Source organism: Barbus barbus (genome assembly GCF_936440315.1).
Source record: "Barbus barbus genome assembly, chromosome: 27".
NCBI lineage: Eukaryota > Metazoa > Chordata > Actinopteri > Cypriniformes > Cyprinidae > Barbus > Barbus barbus.
Genome location: NC_136755.1, coordinates 17343965 through 17363693, shown reverse-complemented (window position 1 = coordinate 17363693; position 19729 = coordinate 17343965). Strand labels below are relative to the sequence as shown.

The 19729-nt window shown below is 38.1% G+C and overlaps 2 protein-coding genes and 1 pseudogene across 3 annotated transcripts; all 3 read right to left on the bottom strand.

Moving 5' to 3' along the window:
• Positions 1-227: 227 nt before the first annotated feature.
• LOC306847211 (elongation factor 1-alpha, somatic form-like) lies at positions 228-6180 on the bottom strand. Its single transcript, XM_079381034.1, has 8 exons — positions 5975-6180; positions 5016-5171; positions 4476-4655; positions 4069-4365; positions 3814-3964; positions 1085-1341; positions 768-1002; positions 228-665 (listed from the first exon to the last, which is right to left on the bottom strand). Exons 2-8 carry the CDS (start codon positions 5157-5159, stop codon positions 541-543), a joined length of 1389 nt encoding a protein of 462 aa, XP_079237160.1. The 5' UTR covers positions 5160-5171; positions 5975-6180; the 3' UTR covers positions 228-540.
• A 122-nt stretch (positions 6181-6302) lies between these two features.
• LOC306847210 (elongation factor 1-alpha-like) lies at positions 6303-9821 on the bottom strand. The gene is made up of 8 exons (XM_079381033.1): positions 9393-9821; positions 8645-8801; positions 8116-8295; positions 7732-8028; positions 7468-7618; positions 7134-7390; positions 6811-7045; positions 6303-6724 (listed from the first exon to the last, which is right to left on the bottom strand). Exons 2-8 carry the CDS (start codon positions 8786-8788, stop codon positions 6600-6602), a joined length of 1389 nt encoding a protein of 462 aa, XP_079237159.1. The 5' UTR covers positions 8789-8801; positions 9393-9821; the 3' UTR covers positions 6303-6599.
• A 4649-nt stretch (positions 9822-14470) lies between these two features.
• On the bottom strand, positions 14471-19588 carry LOC306847368 (sialin-like; annotated as a pseudogene). The gene is made up of 9 exons (XR_013786015.1): positions 19481-19588; positions 18877-19035; positions 18150-18361; positions 17767-18000; positions 17506-17679; positions 16276-16394; positions 15724-16035; positions 14825-15063; positions 14471-14765 (listed from the first exon to the last, which is right to left on the bottom strand). The product of XR_013786015.1 is annotated as a sialin-like (transcript).
• Between the last annotated feature and the right edge of the window lie 141 nt (positions 19589-19729).

Here is a 19729-nt window from a genome sequence, read left to right as displayed (position 1 = left end):
TATAGTATTTAACATTTTGATTAGCTTTATTTTTAGTATCAATTTAAAAAAATATTTTTTTAGTTCAGTTTTAGAAAGTTTAGTAGTTCAGCTTATTTCAGTTAATTGGCAAGGATATATTTTTGTTTTTTTATTTTTAAATCTAATATTTGTATTTTCTTTTCTTTCAGCTTTATTTCTATTAGTGTAAGTTTTAGTCAACTATAATAACAAAGATTCACAATTCAAATGTAAAAAAAATTCTTAATTATATTGATCATGCTCAAAAAGAATTTATTTATGAATGCACTTACAATAAAACCCATTCATAATGCTTTGATTTTGACAAGAATAATGGCACAAACTGATGAATGGTCATTCTTTATTTTTATAATCGTTTTCTCCTAAGGTGTTCAGAAAGACATGGTTTCCTCCTTTCCTTCTGAAGCTTTTACGGTGGGTTTTTATCAGCATAAGCCAGTCCTTTAAAACCGTGCTCAGGTTCTGAGACATTGCAGTGTAGGATATCAATGAGACTTGCTGGGTGTCTGACGGGACGATTCATTTGGTTTTGGCAGCCTTCTGAGCAGACTTGGTCACCTTGCCACTAGTGGAAGCTTTCTTGTCAACAGCCTTGATGACACCAACAGCGACGGTCTGCCTCATGTCACGCACAGCAAAACGACCTGGAAAGTAGTAGTGGGATAGTAAGGAGTTCAAATTAAAGCAGAACGTTTGATTAATATTCAATATAGAATATTTATGGCAACATAAATGATGACACTTACCCAGTGGTGGGTACTGAGAGAAGCTCTCCACACACATGGGCTTGCCAGGGACCATAAGAATAATGGCAGCATCTCCAGATTTGAGAGCCTTGGGGTTGTCCTCAAGCTTTTTGCCAGAACGACGGTCGATCTTCTCCTTGAGCTCAGAAAACTTGCAGGCAATGTGAGCAGTGTGGCAGTCCAGCACTGGGGCATAGCCCTGAGCGATCTGACCAGGGTGGTTCAGGATGATGACCTGCGAGAAAGAGCGGTACGTGATAAAAAGCCTCTGACATTATGAAGATCATGCAGATAATATGCTATTATTTATATCTAACCTGAGCTGTGAAGCTGCCGGCCTCCTGAGGGGGGTCATTCTTGCTGTCTCCAGCCACATTACCACGGCGGATGTCCTTGACAGACACGTTCTTAACGTTGAAGCCAACGTTGTCACCGGGGAGAGCCTCAGCAAGAGACTCGTGGTGCATCTCAACAGACTTGACCTCAGTGGTCACATTGGCAGGGGCAAAGGTCACAACCATACCAGCCTTCAGAGTTCCAGTCTCAACACGTCCAACAGGCACAGTTCCAATACCTGAGGGAAACACAAGGAGAAGGTTTGAGTGACAGACACTGGTTTTTCAGAGAAAACTGTGAATGAGTTTGGAGGCTGTGTTGTTATTGTTAATGAAAACTAAAAGCAGACACTTTCGTTCAGTGAAATTAAAATAAAAACCAACATAACTGGGAACCATAGAGACTAAATTTATATTTACAACTTCAACACTAACTCGGGGCTGTTCCATAAAAGACGCTAAGAAAAGCGGGGATTAAAGTCCAAAACCTGACTTGAAATAACCTAACAAATCAATCGGGACTAAAGCGGTTCCATAAACGACAATTCAAGTTCACGCAATCTGCCTAATGCTATCCAGGTTCAGTGAGTCAGGCTAATGTGACGTACACGCTTATTCTGAAGCAGCCCTTAATGTCGATCATGGATCAAATCGATCCACCATAGCAAACAGCGAATATTTGTGCTGTTTAACGCATTTGAAACATTGTGTTTTCCTCAGTGCATAACTGATACGTCACAGGTATATTTTTTACATCTGTAAATGTCAGAAAGCCATGCAAATATATCCATTTAGCTGTCAGGAGTGGGCGGGGCTTATGCGAGAGAACGAGCGCTGCGGCGCGCATGCGCGCTACACAGACGGAGCAGAATAGAATACTAGCGCAAGAATTCTGAGTAAAATATACATTCTGCTAAAATATTTGTTGTTGGACATTAAATGTGACACATAGAATTTTACTACATATAAGTGTATTTTTATGATAGCAGCAACTGTTAATCACTAGCTCAATGAGTTAAATGTGTGTTCCTCTTATCAGTTAAAATGTACTCTGATTTCTATTATAAATTTACATTTTTAATTCAGTGATTTTAACTTTTGATTGTGTTTTTATGCTTTAATGCTTTAAAGAGACATTTTAGATTGTAATGTTTTAATGTTCTAATAACCATAAAAGGTACAGCTGTCATAAATTCAGAGAGAAAGGCTGCATGGCTAGAAACTTCTGATCAACTTCTGATTTAACTATGTTAAAATGTCATTCGCCTACATTTTGGGCACAATACATTAAATACAGTTGGTTGAAGCCTATTTTTTATTTATTTGATTATTTAAGGTGTATTTTCTGTATACTTTTATTTTTGGACCGATAATAAATTAAACTGACTGTATGTGAGAGAGTCGGTGGTAATATGGATGCGTTCCTATTGGTCAGAGTTAGAGGAGCTCAGCTTAGCCTGACAGTTAGCCTGCTCTGGACCAGGTTAGTTTGCCAGCATAAATTGCCGGGGTAACTGAGTTTGAACTTTTTTAAGTTTGATTTATGAAACCGAATCTACCAAAAATAAGCCTGACTAACCGAAATAAGCCTGGTTTATACTCTAATCTTGGTTTATGGAACAGCCCCCTCGTCTGCAAAATCATTTGTTTAGTTTTTTCACGGTATACTATAAAATGTGAAACCTTTGCAATACTGTCTGCATTAAACATGAAAATGCTGTTTGTGATTTACTGGATAAGGATTAAACAAGGATTTTTTCTATGGATTTCTTATGGATAGAACAGTAGAGAGAGATGACAGGAATGCACTGGGAGGAGAGAGGGAGCGGGATCGGTAAAGGACCTCAAGACGGGAATCGAACTCGGGTCGCTGTGAGCTCAGTGTGTCGACGCACTAACCACGAGGCTATTAGCGCTGACAAACGAGGATTTAAAAAAAAAAAATAATAATTTAAATATGCCCATGGAGTTTTACGATTGTATTAATTTGCACGAGTTTCCCAGATCTAGAAATCCCATCCTCATATTTACAGGTATCCAAGATTTATAAAAAAAAAAAAAAAAAAAAACAGTTGTTGAGAGACCAAATGAAGAAATTAAAGAAACATCTTGATTTTTAATTAGTGTAGCTTATGAAGCTTTTTGATGCTTGTTTGGTCTTGGAAGTATGCCTCTTGAAAGTTTTTTAGGACACGTTTGAGCATCACTGCAATAACACTAGACCGTACTAAGAAAATTATAGCATTTTTTAATTATACTGATTACAGTCTTAAAAATAAAGGTGCTTCATGATGCCATAGAAGAACCTTTTAGTCTAAATGGTTCCATAAAGAACCTTTAACATGTGAAGAACGTTTCTGTTTTTCAAAAGGTTCTTTGGGGAGAAAGAAGGTTCTTCAGATTATAGAAAGGTAAGGAAGAGATGGTTCTTTAAAGAACCTCTAACTGAATGATTCTTTGTGGAACCAAAAATGGTTCTTCTATGGCATCGCTTTAAGAACCTTTTGAGGCACCTTTATTTTTAAGAGTGTAGCGCATAAACTATGGCAGCCCTAAAATACTAAAACTGATATAATAACAAAAAGCAAAACTAGAAAACAAAAGCTACAAATTCAACACCAAAGGCAAATAAAAACATGTAAATAAATTTAAAAAATGTAATTATTTGAAATTCAAATCTATAATAACCCTGGTTGGTGGTTAATGCTTACCTCCAATCTTATACACATCCTGCAGAGGCAAACGGAGAGGCTTGTCAAAAGGCCGACTGGGTGGCAGGATGGAGTCCAGGGCCTCGAGAAGAGTAACACCGCTGGCAGCACCTTCCTTCCTCTCAATCTTCCATCCCTTGAACCAGCTCATCTATCATCCATAAAGAAAATACAAAACAAAAAGCATGAACAATCGCAGTGATCACAAACCCTAACGAAACCCTTCCAACCTAGGAAAAAACAGCAGATTCTCACATTTGTGCTGGGCTCCAGCATGTTGTCACCATGCCATCCAGAAATTGGGACGAAGGCAACAGTGGCAGGGTTGTAGCCGATCTTCTTGATGTAGGCGCTGACTTCCTTGGTGATCTCCTCATAACGCTTCTGGCTGTAGGGGGGCTCGGTGGAATCCATCTTGTTGACTCCAACAATAAGCTGTTTGACTCCCAGAGTATAGGCAAGCAGGGCATGCTCACGGGTCTGTCCGTTCTTAGAGATACCAGCCTCGAACTCACCAACACCGGCAGCGACAATCAGCACGGCACAGTCAGCCTAGGAGGAGGATTGAATAAATTCACAACATATAAACAATAATAATGCATTAACAAAATCATTACATCCAGTAATCTGTGATAGATTTGCTGACATGAAGAAAAACCTACCTGAGAAGTACCAGTGATCATGTTCTTGATGAAATCTCTGTGCCCAGGGGCATCAATGATGGTGACGTAGTACTTGCTGGTCTCAAATTTCCAGAGAGAAATATCAATGGTGATACCACGCTCACGCTCGGCCTTCAGTTTGTCCAGAACCCAGGCGTACTTGAAAGAGCCTTTACCCATCTTGATGCAGAAAAAAATATTCAGAAGCATATTTGAGAAGTTTGTGAGACCGAATGGACAAAAGAATAATACATAAAAGATTAGATAGACAGAATGAAGACTTTAACATCTTTTCAAAGATAACATCTATAAGTGATGCATTAATGGGACTGTTTTAGTTATCATAATTCTCTACATTTCATAAATGATTAAATAAATAAAAAAAATGGAAAGAATGTGTGTTCAGTTTGGACATTTTGAACTGACTGAGCCCAGTAAAACTAAACTGTAGATGTCGCTCACAACACATGGTGTTTAAACAGACACGCCCAGAATATACTGGTCATCGAGAGACATTAGTCATCCGGCTGTGATGTCTACCTCAGCGGCTTCTTTCTCAAACTTCTCGATGGTTCTCTTATCGATGCCTCCACATTTGTAGATGAGATGTCCGGTGGTGGTGGACTTCCCAGAATCGACGTGGCCGATAACCACGATGTTAATATGAGTCTTTTCCTTACCCATATTGTAAATTTACTGTGGAAAGACATTGCTGGGTTTAGTTTAGCTGGCATAAACATTATCCGGACATTACACAAACATTCGAGGAATTCTGGAAACAAATTCACAACGAGACGGCATATAAGCGATCGAACAGGATCAAGCTCGCGCGCTGAACGACACAAAGGGGCGCGGGGTAATCTCTGCGTCAAAGCGCAGCACCGGCGGTGTTGCCATGTCCGCCTGTTATAAGAACATATATTATATAATGGGATAAATTCGCTGGTTGATAGTCTTTAAAAAAAAGAGAGAGAAAAAAAAAAAAAAGTGTGTGTGTGGGGGGGGGGGGGTTGCTAGAGCTTGGTTCACATAGCACAAATTGATCATTTTTTGCAGCTGTTAATTCTCATGTAATGTTTGAGACTTACAACGGTTTCCATAATGCGTTTGTTTTGTGGGACTTAATTAGAAAACCCGCATTTACGTTAAATGGCTCGTTTCCATTTGTTTTCAGCCCAGGTTCTTTTTGCAAGACCTGGCAACACCCACCCCTCCCTCTATTCTCTTCGTGTCCTCCATGTTGAAGGACTGGAATGACAGGACCAGCCATGTTCTGTCCAGCTTTGCCAACAAGTGCTGTCTACATGCGCGTCAGTGAAAACTGGGTAGAGAAATCAAAAACCTGGAAGTGAAAAACCTGGTCTGAATCAGCTACCCTGAAAATGACAAATTAGACCACCTTGCGATTTTAAATGCACTTCAGGGAATTCCCTTATGACAAACAAAGCCTAGCAACTCTAGGATTAAAACTGAATAAAATGAGGCAGTAATAAACTTACCGGACTACAAGCACTACAGACAGCCCTGAGCAGACCGGAGAAAAAAGGAACGAGTCGCACTGCCCGTCTAAATTTATACGGGTTCAGACAGGGGTGGGTTATGAAAAACACCTAGACCACATAGATACTGCTCAGATGAGGAGTACCATTGGTAGATTTGCTGTGCACTCACTATTTGCGATTGGAGGAGAAGACATCAGTAAAGTGGGCACACTGTAGAAGCCCGGCTTCAACACGTGTTAAACAGCTGCAAGGACCATGACAAATCATATTACAGTTGCTTATCCCAAATCCCACCCAGTTCCCCCATTGAGGACAGGAGAAAGCGCAATTTCAATTTTTAATACCTTTATTAGTTTCTTTTTCAGCAGCTTTCCAAATTTTACTGTGGCAACAGGTGCAGTTCTAAACCATTAACACAAATTTAACAACTGAAAGAGGCACTATCAGTCAATAAAATGGAGCCACACTTAAATCCAAGTTGGTTTCCTTTCCTGCGAAAACTTTTCCGATGGGTTTTAATCAGCATAAGCCAGTCCTTAAGTAGAGTGCCCAGGTTTAAAGAAATTCCAGGAGGTTGGGAAGAACATGCCGCAACCTTTGGAACGGTGTGATAAAGGAAAATTCACTTGGTCTTGGAAGCCTTCTGTGCAGACTTCGTGACCTTGCCAGAACCACCAACTTTCTTCTCAACGCTCTTGATGACACCAACAGCAACGGTCTGCCTCATGTCACGCACAGCAAAGCGACCTGTGAATGGAGAACAATTAACACACAAGGCCATGGCAAATTGCAGGATATGGATGCAAGAGTCGATTGGCATGACATGAACTTACCAAGAGGGGGGTAGGTAGAGAAGCTCTCCACACACATGGGCTTGCCAGGGATCATCTCAACAATGGCAGCATCTCCAGATTTGAGAGCCTTGGGGTTGTCCTCAAGCTTCTTGCCAGAACGACGGTCAATCTTCTCCTTGAGCTCAGCAAACTTGCAGGCAATGTGAGCAGTGTGGCAGTCCAGCACTGGGGCATAGCCCTGAGAGATCTGGCCAGGGTGGTTCAGGATGATGACCTAAAAAGAAAAACTAATTAGTATACACATTCACAAAGAATCCTGGAATTAAAGTGACTTGGTGATCAAGATGAGGAAAAAGCCTAACCTGAGCATTGAAGCTGCCGGCCTCCTGAGGGGGGTCGTTCTTGCTGTCTCCAGCCACATTACCACGGCGGATGTCCTTGACAGACACGTTCTTAATGTTGAAGCCAACGTTGTCACCAGGAGTAGCCTCAGAAAGAGATTCGTGGTGCATCTCAACAGACTTGACCTCAGTGGTTATATTGGCAGGGGCAAAGGTTACAATCATACCAGGCTTGAGGACACCAGTCTCCACACGACCCACAGGCACAGTTCCAATACCTGAGAAGTTGAAAGTGTTAAAAACCAATTCAAGTGTTTGACTTTAGAACTTGAGTAACTCCACTTGTTATACAAACCTCCAATTTTGTAGACATCCTGAAGTGGCAGACGGAGGGGCTTGTCGGTGGGACGGCTGGGGGGCAAAATGGCATCCAGTGCATCAAGAAGAGTAACACCGTTAGCGTTACCGTCCTTGCGCTCAATCTTCCATCCCTTGAACCAGCCCATCTAAAAATAGACAGACAATGTCAACTAAGACGTGACCTGAAATGCACCAAGAAAGCCGTTCCACAAGCGGAATTCATTTCCCACCACTCCGGTGAAGTTGCATAGACACTTACATTTGTGCTGGGCTCCAGCATGTTGTCCCCATGCCATCCAGAAATTGGGACGAAGGCAACACTGGCAGGGTTGTAGCCGATCTTCTTGATGTAGGTGCTGACTTCCTTGGTGATCTCCTCAAAACGAGCCTGGCTGTAGGGGGGCTCGGTGGAGTCCATCTTGTTGACTCCAACAATAAGCTGTTTCACTCCCAGAGTGAAAGCCAGGAGGGCATGCTCACGGGTCTGTCCGTTCTTAGAGATACCAGCCTCGAACTCACCAACACCACCAGCAACAATCAGCACGGCACAGTCAGCCTGGAAGGGAGGGAGGAAAAGAATTAAAGCCATGAAGTTAAATCATTACTCACAAAAGCAGTTCTGTGTGGGGGAGAGTAGTCATACCTGAGAAGTACCAGTGATCATGTTCTTGATGAAATCTCTGTGCCCAGGGGCATCAATGATGGTGACGTAGTACTTGCTGGTCTCAAATTTCCAGAGAGCAATGTCAATGGTGATACCACGCTCACGCTCAGCCTTCAGTTTGTCCAGCACCCAGGCGTACTTGAAGGAGCCTTTGCCCATCTATTTTGCAAACAGAAATTTAACAGTAGTATTTAGTCACTTTGAGTTGTGTGTGTAATAAAACATTAAGCTTTAAAGTCACAAGTGGCTTTAAGTGTTAAACTATAAAAACAGAACTGCTTGAACGTTGACTGGGTTCGGCGCACATGTCGCGCGGCCTACTAGACGCCATTACAGAATCTGCAACGTCATTGTGAAGCATCGCTTAAACTCCGCCCACTTCCACACCCAGCCGGCTTGAGCCCAGGAACGTGCTACCGCCGCCATTTTGGCTCTTGATACTCAAGAGTTGTGCCGCAATAAATTCACAGAAATTCACTAAACACCCACTACAAGAGTTTAAACTCACCTCGGCAGCTTCCTTCTCGAACTTCTCGATGGTTCTCTTGTCGATTCCACCGCATTTGTAGATCAAATGGCCGGTGGTGGTGGACTTTCCGGAGTCGACGTGGCCGATAACCACGATGTTAATGTGGATCTTTTCCTTTCCCATGATTGATTAGTTTCTGTATTAAAAAGAGAAGAGTAAAGAGGCATGAGTGAAACGGACTTTCCATCATTAAAACTTTTGAGCGGGGATTCAAGTTATGGATGGCCCAGAGTTTGAAGCGGCCTAGTTCACCATAAGGCAACTGCGACACGTGTTTTTTAGAGTAACGGGGTGTCAAGTTACAGGGAAAATCCAAAGTGTGAAAGGAATCCATAAGGACGCAGACATCTGGCTCTCAGTCATTGATAACAGTTGTTGGATGCGAGAATGTGTGGAAAGCTTTTAACAGGCCCGCGACCCGAAGTCTCTTGGTGCCTTTGTTCTTTTCCCGGTTCCCATTCTTTAAGAGATGGACGCAAATAAAGAAAAGAAAAAAAGAATGGATACAATACTCTTCTAATTAAAAAGAAACCACTATTAAGAACACAATTAGAAAGAAAACCATTATAGAAACAAAAAGTGATAGGAGCACAAAGAGTAGCGAAGCAACGCTGAAAATGTCTAAATACCGTCAACCTGAGAAAAACCTACAAAATTGTTCAAAAGTTCTCAAAAGAGAACTAACGAGCGTAAAAAACAAGGCCTATCCAACAAATAAAGTACTCACCAAGATCGAGAGATCACTCCTCAGCCGCTGCTCCCCTTTGCCAGGTAACAGAAAAAGGAAGAAAAACGCTTTGGTTGGAGAATTTATACACAGGAGGAGGACCGACTAGACTGCAACCCCCCGCTTCCTCTCCCTGCCTCATCCACCCAATAATCAGAGAAATACTCCCCGCCTCGACAAACTGCGTCACTACTTTGTTTTACTGAGCATCTGGTGACTGTATGAAATAGTATTATTTATGTTTTTTACTAATATTTGAGATATGTTGCGATAAACATAATGGGAAAACATATGCCTGAATCCATACCACATGTAATCAGCCAATAAAATAGCATAAATAAATAGCCTAATAATTTTTTTTAACGTGAATGTTAATACATACTAGAATTTTGTCTTTTGAAAGTCTTTCCATTTTAACTTTAGATTGTCACATGATGGTAGTTACACATGTTTATATTGTTGGTCTCTTTATGATGAATGACGGTAATCATCACTATGAAACGTAAACTACGTTATATAGCCTATCACCGATTGAATTTGGTTTAAATATCACTTCATCACATTTAGGCCTATTTCTTAAGCTATTTCACATTTAATTCTCTGGTTTTGGTCAAAGTAGCTGCGAAGTTTCATTTTATGCAACACGAGTTTGTTGTGTGTATAATATGCATATATAGCCAGCAAGCTGATCATTTTATAATTTATTTCTCATCTTTGTGCTTATTCTCACAATAATGACATCTTGTTTACATGCTCTTATTCACAACAGTTTTAGAAGAATGTAAGAAATCAGAATTTTATTTTATGAAACAACTAGTCATTTACTCCAGAGACTAGCCTAGTCTGTGTGCAAACTAGTCAGCAATTTACTACCAGCACAAAGTTGATAAAGGCACTCAGGTCTGTTGTCTGTCTTAGATGCATCTCCACCCAGTGGTTCATCTATTCAGATTCAAATGCAATAAGATAGGACTATTTGCTGAACAGTGAGATTCAAACTATCCTATTTTGAAACATAAGCCCATGGGAGGCAGCGAAACTTTCGTAATTTCCCTTAGTTTGTATGTATTTCATGCATTCAGAGGTCTAGCGTGTGGGGAATTCTCAGTGCCTTACAGGCCTTCAATGCCATCTTCAGTGCCTTACATTCCTCATAGACTTATTTCAAAGAGCTGGCATTTCCCCCTGAACCTCCGATCAACTCTCTCTTCCTCTAGGTAACAGATGCTCGGTCGACAGCTGCTATTTTCAGCCAAGAGCAGCACAGACACACAGTCAAATGACATATACTGTGACAATCAGAGCAGCATGCAGTGGGGTCTAAAAGTCAGGGACGTCATTCAAATGTGAAAAAAAAAAAAGTTTTAAGGTTTTAAAACGTCCTAGCATGGACAAAATAATTTTTAGAACAACCATTGAAGATTCTGCGTCTATTTAAGATTCTTTGTTACATTGATCATGAAAACTCCTTTGTACAGATAGTCTGATGTTTTTGCTTCCACTAAAGTACAATTTGCTCTTTGGCTCATTCTCAAATTATGCTGGAGAACATGATCATCCAGTTTTACACAAATTTATGGAGTTCATGCAGCTCAGAATTGCTGCAGTCATGAAAGCAAAATGGGGACACAACAGACATGATATAATAATAAGTATTTTAAATAATAATAAAAAATTATGAATATAACATAAAAAAAACATAAAGGTATTTCCACTACTGGTTACACAAAACTCACTTCACATTCTCATGTATAAATAATGATTACACAGAGAACAGTGATATGGATTGATTGGCTAGTTGAGTAAAATATACTCAGACATAATTGAATTAACAGTGTACTGTTGTAATTGTCATTGGCCAATGTCGTTCATGCAAGCAATGGTTTGCATAGTCAATAGACAATAAATAAAAATATGAATTATGTACATTAATAATAATGAGACAACATGCAGGGCGGTACAGTATAAACTATTTTTCTAAATGCACCAGTTGTAATAAAGTGTGTGAAAGTACAGGACAATGGAATTTAATATAATTTGTGTCCACAAAAAGTCAATACATTGTACACTGCACATTATAATAATAAAAAACAAAAATAAATAAATTAAACAATCGTGATGTGCTCATGAAATTTATATTAATGTAAAATACATATAAAAATTTTTTTTACTTGAATTTTGCCATTTAGTTTCTGTACTGCTTTGTATACCAGACCTTGCAATAGCTGTCAGTATATAATTCTGAAATATAAAATGAAAAAGTTGAAAATGAAAAAGTTCCAGGTAACTTGATGGTTGGTAAACAACTAATCTAAACAAAAAAGACTGACCAACTCTGATTACGTCAACCCAAACCTACAGATCAAGCAAATAATCAAACAAATCCTTTGAAAAGTCTCTTCAGTCATTATCATGGTCTTCTTTAATAGTAATACTAGAAATTGAAGTAAAAAGAATTATGCAATAAGCAGCAAGTCATTTGAGTGATATCAAAAAGAGATGCCACAGCATTTAAGAAAAAAAGCTGGCACATGATTGTGCTATATGAACTGCAGTGATTCCCACCTTTCTTTCTTATTTTCTTCACACACACACACACACACACACACACACACACACGTCTGGTTTGCTATCCTTGTGGGGACTCTCAATAGGTGTAATGCTTTTCCTACTGTACAGACCGTATTTTCTATTGCCCTACACCTAAACTTAGCCCTCACAGGAAACTTTCTGCATTTTTAGATTTTCAAAAAACGACATTCTGTGTGATTTATTAGCTTGTTTACCCGTGGGGACCTCAGATTAGGTCCCCACCGTGACACGAGTCCCCATGAGTCTTTGTGTATTCAGGTTTAAGTCCCCACCCGAATAGAAAAACAGGTATACACACACACACACCAAAGATGATTAATATTCACAGCACAGCTGTCTAAAGTCCCACCCCAACATACAAACACACCTCAGCATATCCTGTCCTGTTTCAAACCATTTGTCTTTTTGTATACTGTGCTGACCCTTGATCTGGTCTGGCCTGTTTACCAGGTTCATGTAGTAGAAATCCTCCACCTCCCCCTCAAGGCAACAAACCTACACTTGCAAATCCTCTTCATGTGTTATGCATTTTAAAGGTGTAATGCAAATGGGTGGGGGTCAGGGAAACAAACATCTGCATGTGTGAGAACCCCATGGGCCTGTCTCAGACCTTTGGTGAAAATACAAATGTCCATTAATGAAAGGAAGCAATTCCTATTCAGTTCACAACTGCTGAAAAAGATGTTGGTTATAGTCAATATAATAAATTAAATACTTTTTTTTTTATCTCACCCATTTAAAGACCTACAGTTCATATATTACCTTAATGTTTCATCTCAAGCAGGAAAGCAAAATAAAACACATCTACAGTAATATTAAACAATATAACAGGGTATGGTAGGGCAATATCAAGTTCATAGAGCAAATGCTTTGCTCCTTTGAACAGCTAGTAAAACTGTAACACAAGAAAGGTTATTTTATTACTCTACCAGTGTTATTTTTGTCCTCATGGTATGCCGGACTTGACTAAAGATCGCTCATTTATTTACACACACACACACACACACACACACACACACACACACACACACAAAAGATACGGAAAGGGTGCAATTCCAATGTCATGATAGGCACGATTAAAGAGACCAACCTAAAATAATCAAATATATTCGCTGTCTTATTGATAAAATCAATATATCACATCAAAGTTAGCACTATATTATTGACACAAAAGGTTAAAACGCCCAGTAAGGCTGAATGACAATCTTCACGCTTACGTCACTGTCACACATGTAAATAAACACGTGAGATCTTGCCGCATTCAGTCAAGTACATCCGGGTCGTTTTCTCAAACAGTGCTGAGATAAATTGAAAGTGTCGGAGCTTATGTGACTTAAGGCATGATATTGTTCATATATCTGGTATTATTGCCCCTTGACTGTTTTAGTTATAATAATACACATATTTAAGATATATAACATTTAAACACGCAGTACTATCTGATCCTAAATTTATCAACGATGTGATGCGCCATCTGCTGGCTGTTGTTTTGAGAAATCGAGTCCCCAAATGCCACAAGTTGACTGTAACGCCTCGTATATTATTTACACTGTAGCCATTAAAATGATGGGGTTATTTACTCTGTAATCGAACATAGGAATATAAATGTTTGATTAATTATCTATTCATCCATATTGAAGAACACATAACAAGTTCTGACAAAGCAGATGGAATATGACTGCACTGTTAAAATTCAGTTTTATTTATTGATCATGATCAACATCATAAATGAATATGACTTATTTAAAAAAAAAAAAATTAAATAGTAATACAGGGCAATTTTCAGCATTGAGATATTCATGCCATTTAAAAAAAAGTGCTGGCCATTGTGACTCAATGTATGACTCTTTGAGTGTTTAAAATAAACATTAAGTTAAACTTAATGTAAGAACTTTTTTTTTATTGTGCACTAGCTTACCAAACATGTAAAAATTTAATTGTGCAGTAGCTTAATGTAATCATCCAAAACTCAAATTCATTAAACATTTCAACTTGAAGAAAAACAAGTTTCAAAACAATATTGTACCATGTCTGGCAAATTCCAGTAAATATGAATGGACTTTATCTGTCAGTAAATCTGTAACAAACCGAGTGCTGAACTGAATGACACAATTAATGGAGTACAGTTACTTCATTAGCAAGTTTAAAATGACCTGAACAGCACTGGTAACAAGTAAGGTATTTTCATTATTAATGCATTAAAGTGCTTATTAACAAGTATTTTCAAATGTAATTAAATTTAGATAAAACCCCTTAATCTGTTCTGTTTCACCACTTTAATAAATATTACACTTGATTGAAAGTTAGTATAAAGTCCAGAGTATACATTTTTTAATTGAATGAGATTAAGACATGGAATTTCTCTGAATTCTCCATTCCATTGTATTATGATTAATTCTGAATTGTTCAGCAATAAATAAAGACAGACAAATAAACTACACATTGTAAGGCACTTAAAATTTTCCCTTTTAAAACCCTGAGTGAAGTAGAATAACACTTTTTTTTTTTTTTTTTATCATAAAAAAGTATGAAGTTTGTCCAAACTTCTGACTGGTCGCATGTGTTGAGTATAGGATAAAACTCAAAGGCAGTCCTCATGTCCCTCTGAATTGGTCAACTGGAATGTTTAATTGTGTGTATCTGTGTCTGATTCCTCATCAGTCCTTGCCCAGCTCTGAATCTTTCCAGTGCCAAAGATCACGTAAAACATGGCTACAAAGGCGCTCACCCCTGCAGACAACCAGAACACGTGAAGCTTGTAAAGATAACTTAATGGATAGACTGATGGACATGAGTTTCAGTATCCAGTATTAGTGAAGTATCCCTCTGAGTTGGCCCACAAAGTGATGTAATGAACAGCTCTATAGGGCCTACTTGACCAGACCGAATAATTGTCACATAAAAACCAGTCAGACAGTCTTGGTTTTGTACCGTGGAGCAATGTCAATCTGGTTAATGTAGACACCAGCAGCACTGAAATCCCCAAATGCACTAGACAAAGTGAGAAATGTCACAGTCAGCACACCGCTACATCCCGTGAAGCCTACAGCAAGCAGGAAAACAGCAGGTAGAAACAGACCTATGGGACACAAAACATAAAAACTGCAATGCTTTAGTGTCATGTTGTCCTTCAGAAATCATTCTAATATGCTGATTTGTTGCTCAAAAAAATAATTTCTTCTTATTGTCAATCTTGAAGACAGGTTTTGCTTCTTAATATTTTTATTTAAAAGCCTGAGGAAAATAAGACTGGAAAAATAAATAAATACTTTTATCTAGCCAGGATGTATTAAATTAATTAAACGTGACAGTAAAGACATTTATAATGTTACAAAAGCTTTGTATTTCAAATAAATGCAGTTTTTTCCCATCAAAGAATCCTGAAGGTATTACAGTTGCCACAAAAATATTAAGTAGCAGAGATGTTTTTAACATTGAAATGTTTCTTGAGCACCAAATCAGCATATTAGAATGTTTTCTGAAAACTGGAGTAATGGCTAATGAAAAAATTACATTTTCAAATCGTAATAATGTTTCAATACATTACAAAGTATAATATGTTTGTTTTTTTTCTGATCAATTAAAATGCAGCCTTGGTTAGCATAAGAGAGTTTTAAAAACATTTCAAATGTAACAATTCCAAATTTTGGACTACTAGTGTAACTATTCTATTTCCACACTTTATACATGTACTCGGCCATCATAAATGTGTTATTTATAAGATATTTATTATTCATACCAATAAAAGTAAAGATTTTCCGGACAGCTTTGACACTCAGGAGCTCCCTCTCCAGGAGGTTGTCTGCCAGCACACCTGAGCCCACTGAGAACAGTGAGACACAGGATTTAAACCAGGCTGATTTAATCTAGATATCCAAATTGCCTCACCTGTCACAAATCAAAGTGGAGCACAGTGTCCATGTAGGAAGGAAGTGAGGTGAGGAGAGTGTAATAAGACCAGTTAAGAGCACATCTATGGGATGATTATGGCCCAAAGAGGCACAGATAACAGCATAGATAATACAGGCAATGACCAACCATGTGCCGTCCCCTAAAAACAGAGAAAATATCAAATCAGTATAAATGACTGCAGATCTAAACCTCAGATTATTTATGGAGAGGAAGGCATGCTGGAAATTCAGGTTATTTGAGGATTCCTTTTAAATTCAATAACATATTCTAACACATATTTACATATAGTTATTTTTTTTTAGCATGAATGATTTACTTGATGAATAATGAGACCAACTTTATACATCATCAAAAATTAAAATATAAAATTAGTTCATACCCGTGAGCCTATTGAGTTAATTATGTAGTATTTCTCTCTGTCACTAATTATTGGGTGAGTTCGGGGTTCATCTGACACCAAGATAAACCAAAACACTGCCCAGAGGCACCCGACACCACCTGGTGGTAAAAACACTTTAATGTATAAGATATGATGCTATTATATTACATTAAATATGAAGACTAGAGTAAGGAGTGTTGAGTATTTTCATATATCATATGTGACCCTGGACCACAAAACCAGTCTTAAGTCACACAAGTATATTTGTAGCAAAAGCCAACAATACATTGTATGGGTCAAAATTATCGATATCCAAAAGTCATTTGGATATTAAGTAAAGATCATGTTCCATGAAGACATTTTGTAAATGTCTTACCGTAATTATATCAAAACTTAATTAGTAATTATTAAATATAAGTAATTATAGTAATTAAATAAATTAGTAATATGCATTGCTAAGGACTTGGACAACTTTAAAGGCAATTTTCTCAATATTTTGATTTGTTTGCACCCTCAGATTCCAGAGAGTTGTATCTGAGGGTGACCATACATCAATGGAAAGTTTTCTTCAACTTAAAAAAATTGACCCTTATGTTTTTGTGGTCAAGGGTCACATATATAAACAATTACTTTCAAGCATTTTGCTTGGACTAGATGCTACACCAATAAATTCATATAAATAATATATAAATAACATAAATTAATTTTGGCTCAGTAAGATTTTATTTTTAAGTTTTTGAAAGTCCCTTATGCTCACCAATGTTGCATTTACAGTAAAACAGTAATATTGTGAATATTCGTACAATTTATAAAATTGTATAATATGTAAAAATATAAATTATACAAAAAACTTTGCTATTTTAATATATTTTAAAATATAATTTATGCCAAAGATGAATTTTCAGCAGCAATTACTCCAGTCTTCAGTGTCATATAATCCTTCAGAAATCATTCCAATATTCTCAAGAAACATTTCTTATTATTATCAATGCTGCTTAATATGTTTGTGGAAATAGTCTTACATTTTTTCAGGATTCTTTGATGAATAGAAAGTTCAAAAGAACAGCATTTATGTATTATAAATGTCTTTACTGGCACTTTTGATCAAGTTCTGAATACATGCATAATTAAACTATTAATTTCTTTCAAAACAAACAAACAAAAATCTTACTGACCCCAAACTATTATGTATATAAATGCATCCATAAATTAAATGTGATTTTCCCTCACCACAGGAGTAGAAGACTGCTGGCCACCCCAGACTCTGGCAGATGAAGCCAGTGAGAGGAAGAGCCACAAAGGCACCAAAGCTAGAGCCTGCACCTGAGAACGTCATCAGACAAGCCCTCCCCAATGGAGGACCCAGCGGGCCCACATCGCCATCATGGCAGGAAAAGTCACACCCTAGACAAACAAAAAAAAAATTACATTTATTTTATCTATTTGAGAATCATTGTGGAGTTTTTTTGGCTATTACAAACACCCCCTAACCTCCCCAAATCCCTCCAGTGCACGCAAGGCAAACAGCCACTTGGCACCAAGTTGTGCTGACAGTGGAGTGAGGAGAGTGAGGACGGCTGTTCCAAGCACACCACCACCAAGGAACAGGCTTCCTCCAAAGCGACCTGATAGGTAGCCTCCCAGGATCTGGGTAAACAGGTATCCAAAAAAGAAAGCACCGAGCAGCATTCCCTGCGTCTCGGGATTCCATGGGTATCTTGGAATCTAGGAAAAGAAAATGAAATAGAGAGAGTTACGACAAGAACCAAGTATTATTATTTTTTTTTTAAGTATTATAAGTTATAAAAATACATGACATATGAGGAGATCCACCAGGTTCGGTGCACGAAATGCTGCATGCGGTTTATTCTTACCCCATCTGGCTGTTCTGAACTTTGGCTGTTGTTGTCAAGTGTATGGGTGGGTACTGGACACTCGTTTGATATATTGCTATTGGATGACGACTGGTCATTGGGTCCATTAACCATAGCAACACTGAGATTTACACATAGACCATAGACCACAGCAAAGCCAAAGAACATCATAGCAGCCAGATTGCATCGTACAGAGCAGCATTTGAGAGGCACTGTCACACATACAAACACATTCTGAAATTTTAAATAGCTACATATATTAAAAAAATTGGTAAAGATTATAATCACTTAGCACACTACCCTTCAAAAGTTTAGGGTGCACCAGATTTTGTTTCTGTTTTGAAAGAAATGAATACTCTTATTCAGTGAGGGCACATTAAATCCTGAAAACATTTATCATTTCCACAAAAATATTAAGCAGCACATCTGTTTCCAACATTAATAAAACAACAAAGTAATAGCCGAAGAAAATAGAAATAAATTACATTTTAAAATATATTAAGCTAGAAAACAGTTGTTTTAAATTGTAATAATATTTTGCTGTATTTTATTCAAATAAATTCAGCATTAGTGAGTTGATATGGTAGGGTATTTCTTTCAAAAACAAAAAAATCTTATCAACCCCAAACTTTTGAATAGTAGCATATGGGTGACAAGACCTATTTAAAGCACAAAACAAACCACCACATTTCATGCAGACTGCAAGAGGATCAAACTGCAGACCAACCTGTGATTTTTTCCACTTCCTTCTCTAGAAGTGTTGCAGCATTGCTGTCCTGGTCGTCCGCGGTCGAGTTAATGGAGTAACTGTCTTGTAGTGGCATGATTGCAAAGGTGTAAGTTTTGGACTGTACTTGAGTTAGTTTAAATATGACATCCACAAATCCTGAAACACAGACATTTCAGAAAATGCAATTCATCTCATTTGTGTTTTGTCAGAATCCATGAGTTTGAATCAATCTGAGGCGCCATTTCATCAACAACTAATCAACATTTATGGGATCAATGCTGTATTTATTCAGTTTTCATAAATCGCTGTTTAGTTCAGTGCTTGATATCAGCAGTCCATTTTCTGTTAGTCTTCCTCTTCTGTTTGGACCATCCATCATGCCAAATACCAATTTTCCTGTCATCATTCATTATGCAAATGTGTCTGTTTCAACTTTCACTGAATAATGTTCTGCTAAGATTTTTTTTTTTTCAGATCTTTTCTATGGCCTTTTCTCAGAAAGCTCCTCATTTGCAAGCTGTAATATGCTTTGAATATTTCTTGTTTAAATGGTTTTTGGTAAAAAAAAAAAAAATAGCAAAAACAAAAACATGACACTCACTCACTCAACTGCATCTACTGGGAAGCCCAAACCTCTTGTAGCACCTTTCTGAAAATGTCCAATCAGATGACAATGTAAAACACCGTATCATGTAGGTTTTAAATTCCCATTATCTCTAGTGTAGCACATGTCAGTATCTGAACATAACATATGACCATTGACCAGCACAAAGATCAGCTGACATCCGCCACAACATCCAGCATCTTTATGTCAGGAGCATCAGTGATACAGATGACATACGTCTCACCT

Coding starts and splice junctions, on each gene's coding strand:
- LOC306847210 (XM_079381033.1), bottom strand. CDS start 8,788: ATGGGAAAGGAAAAGATCCACATTAACATCGTGGTTATCGGCCACGTC. Junction 8,029..8,115: donor TGATCACTGGTACTTCTCAG/GTATGACTACTC, acceptor CCTCCCTTCCAG/GCTGACTGTGCCGTGCTGAT. Junction 7,046..7,133: donor CCGGCAGCTTCAATGCTCAG/GTTAGGCTTTTT, acceptor TTTTCTTTTTAG/GTCATCATCCTGAACCACCC.
- LOC306847211 (XM_079381034.1), bottom strand. CDS start 5,159: ATGGGTAAGGAAAAGACTCATATTAACATCGTGGTTATCGGCCACGTC. Junction 4,656..5,015: donor TTGAGAAAGAAGCCGCTGAG/GTAGACATCACA, acceptor TTCTGCATCAAG/ATGGGTAAAGGCTCTTTCAA. Junction 3,965..4,068: donor TGCTGGAGCCCAGCACAAAT/GTGAGAATCTGC, acceptor TATGGATGATAG/ATGAGCTGGTTCAAGGGATG.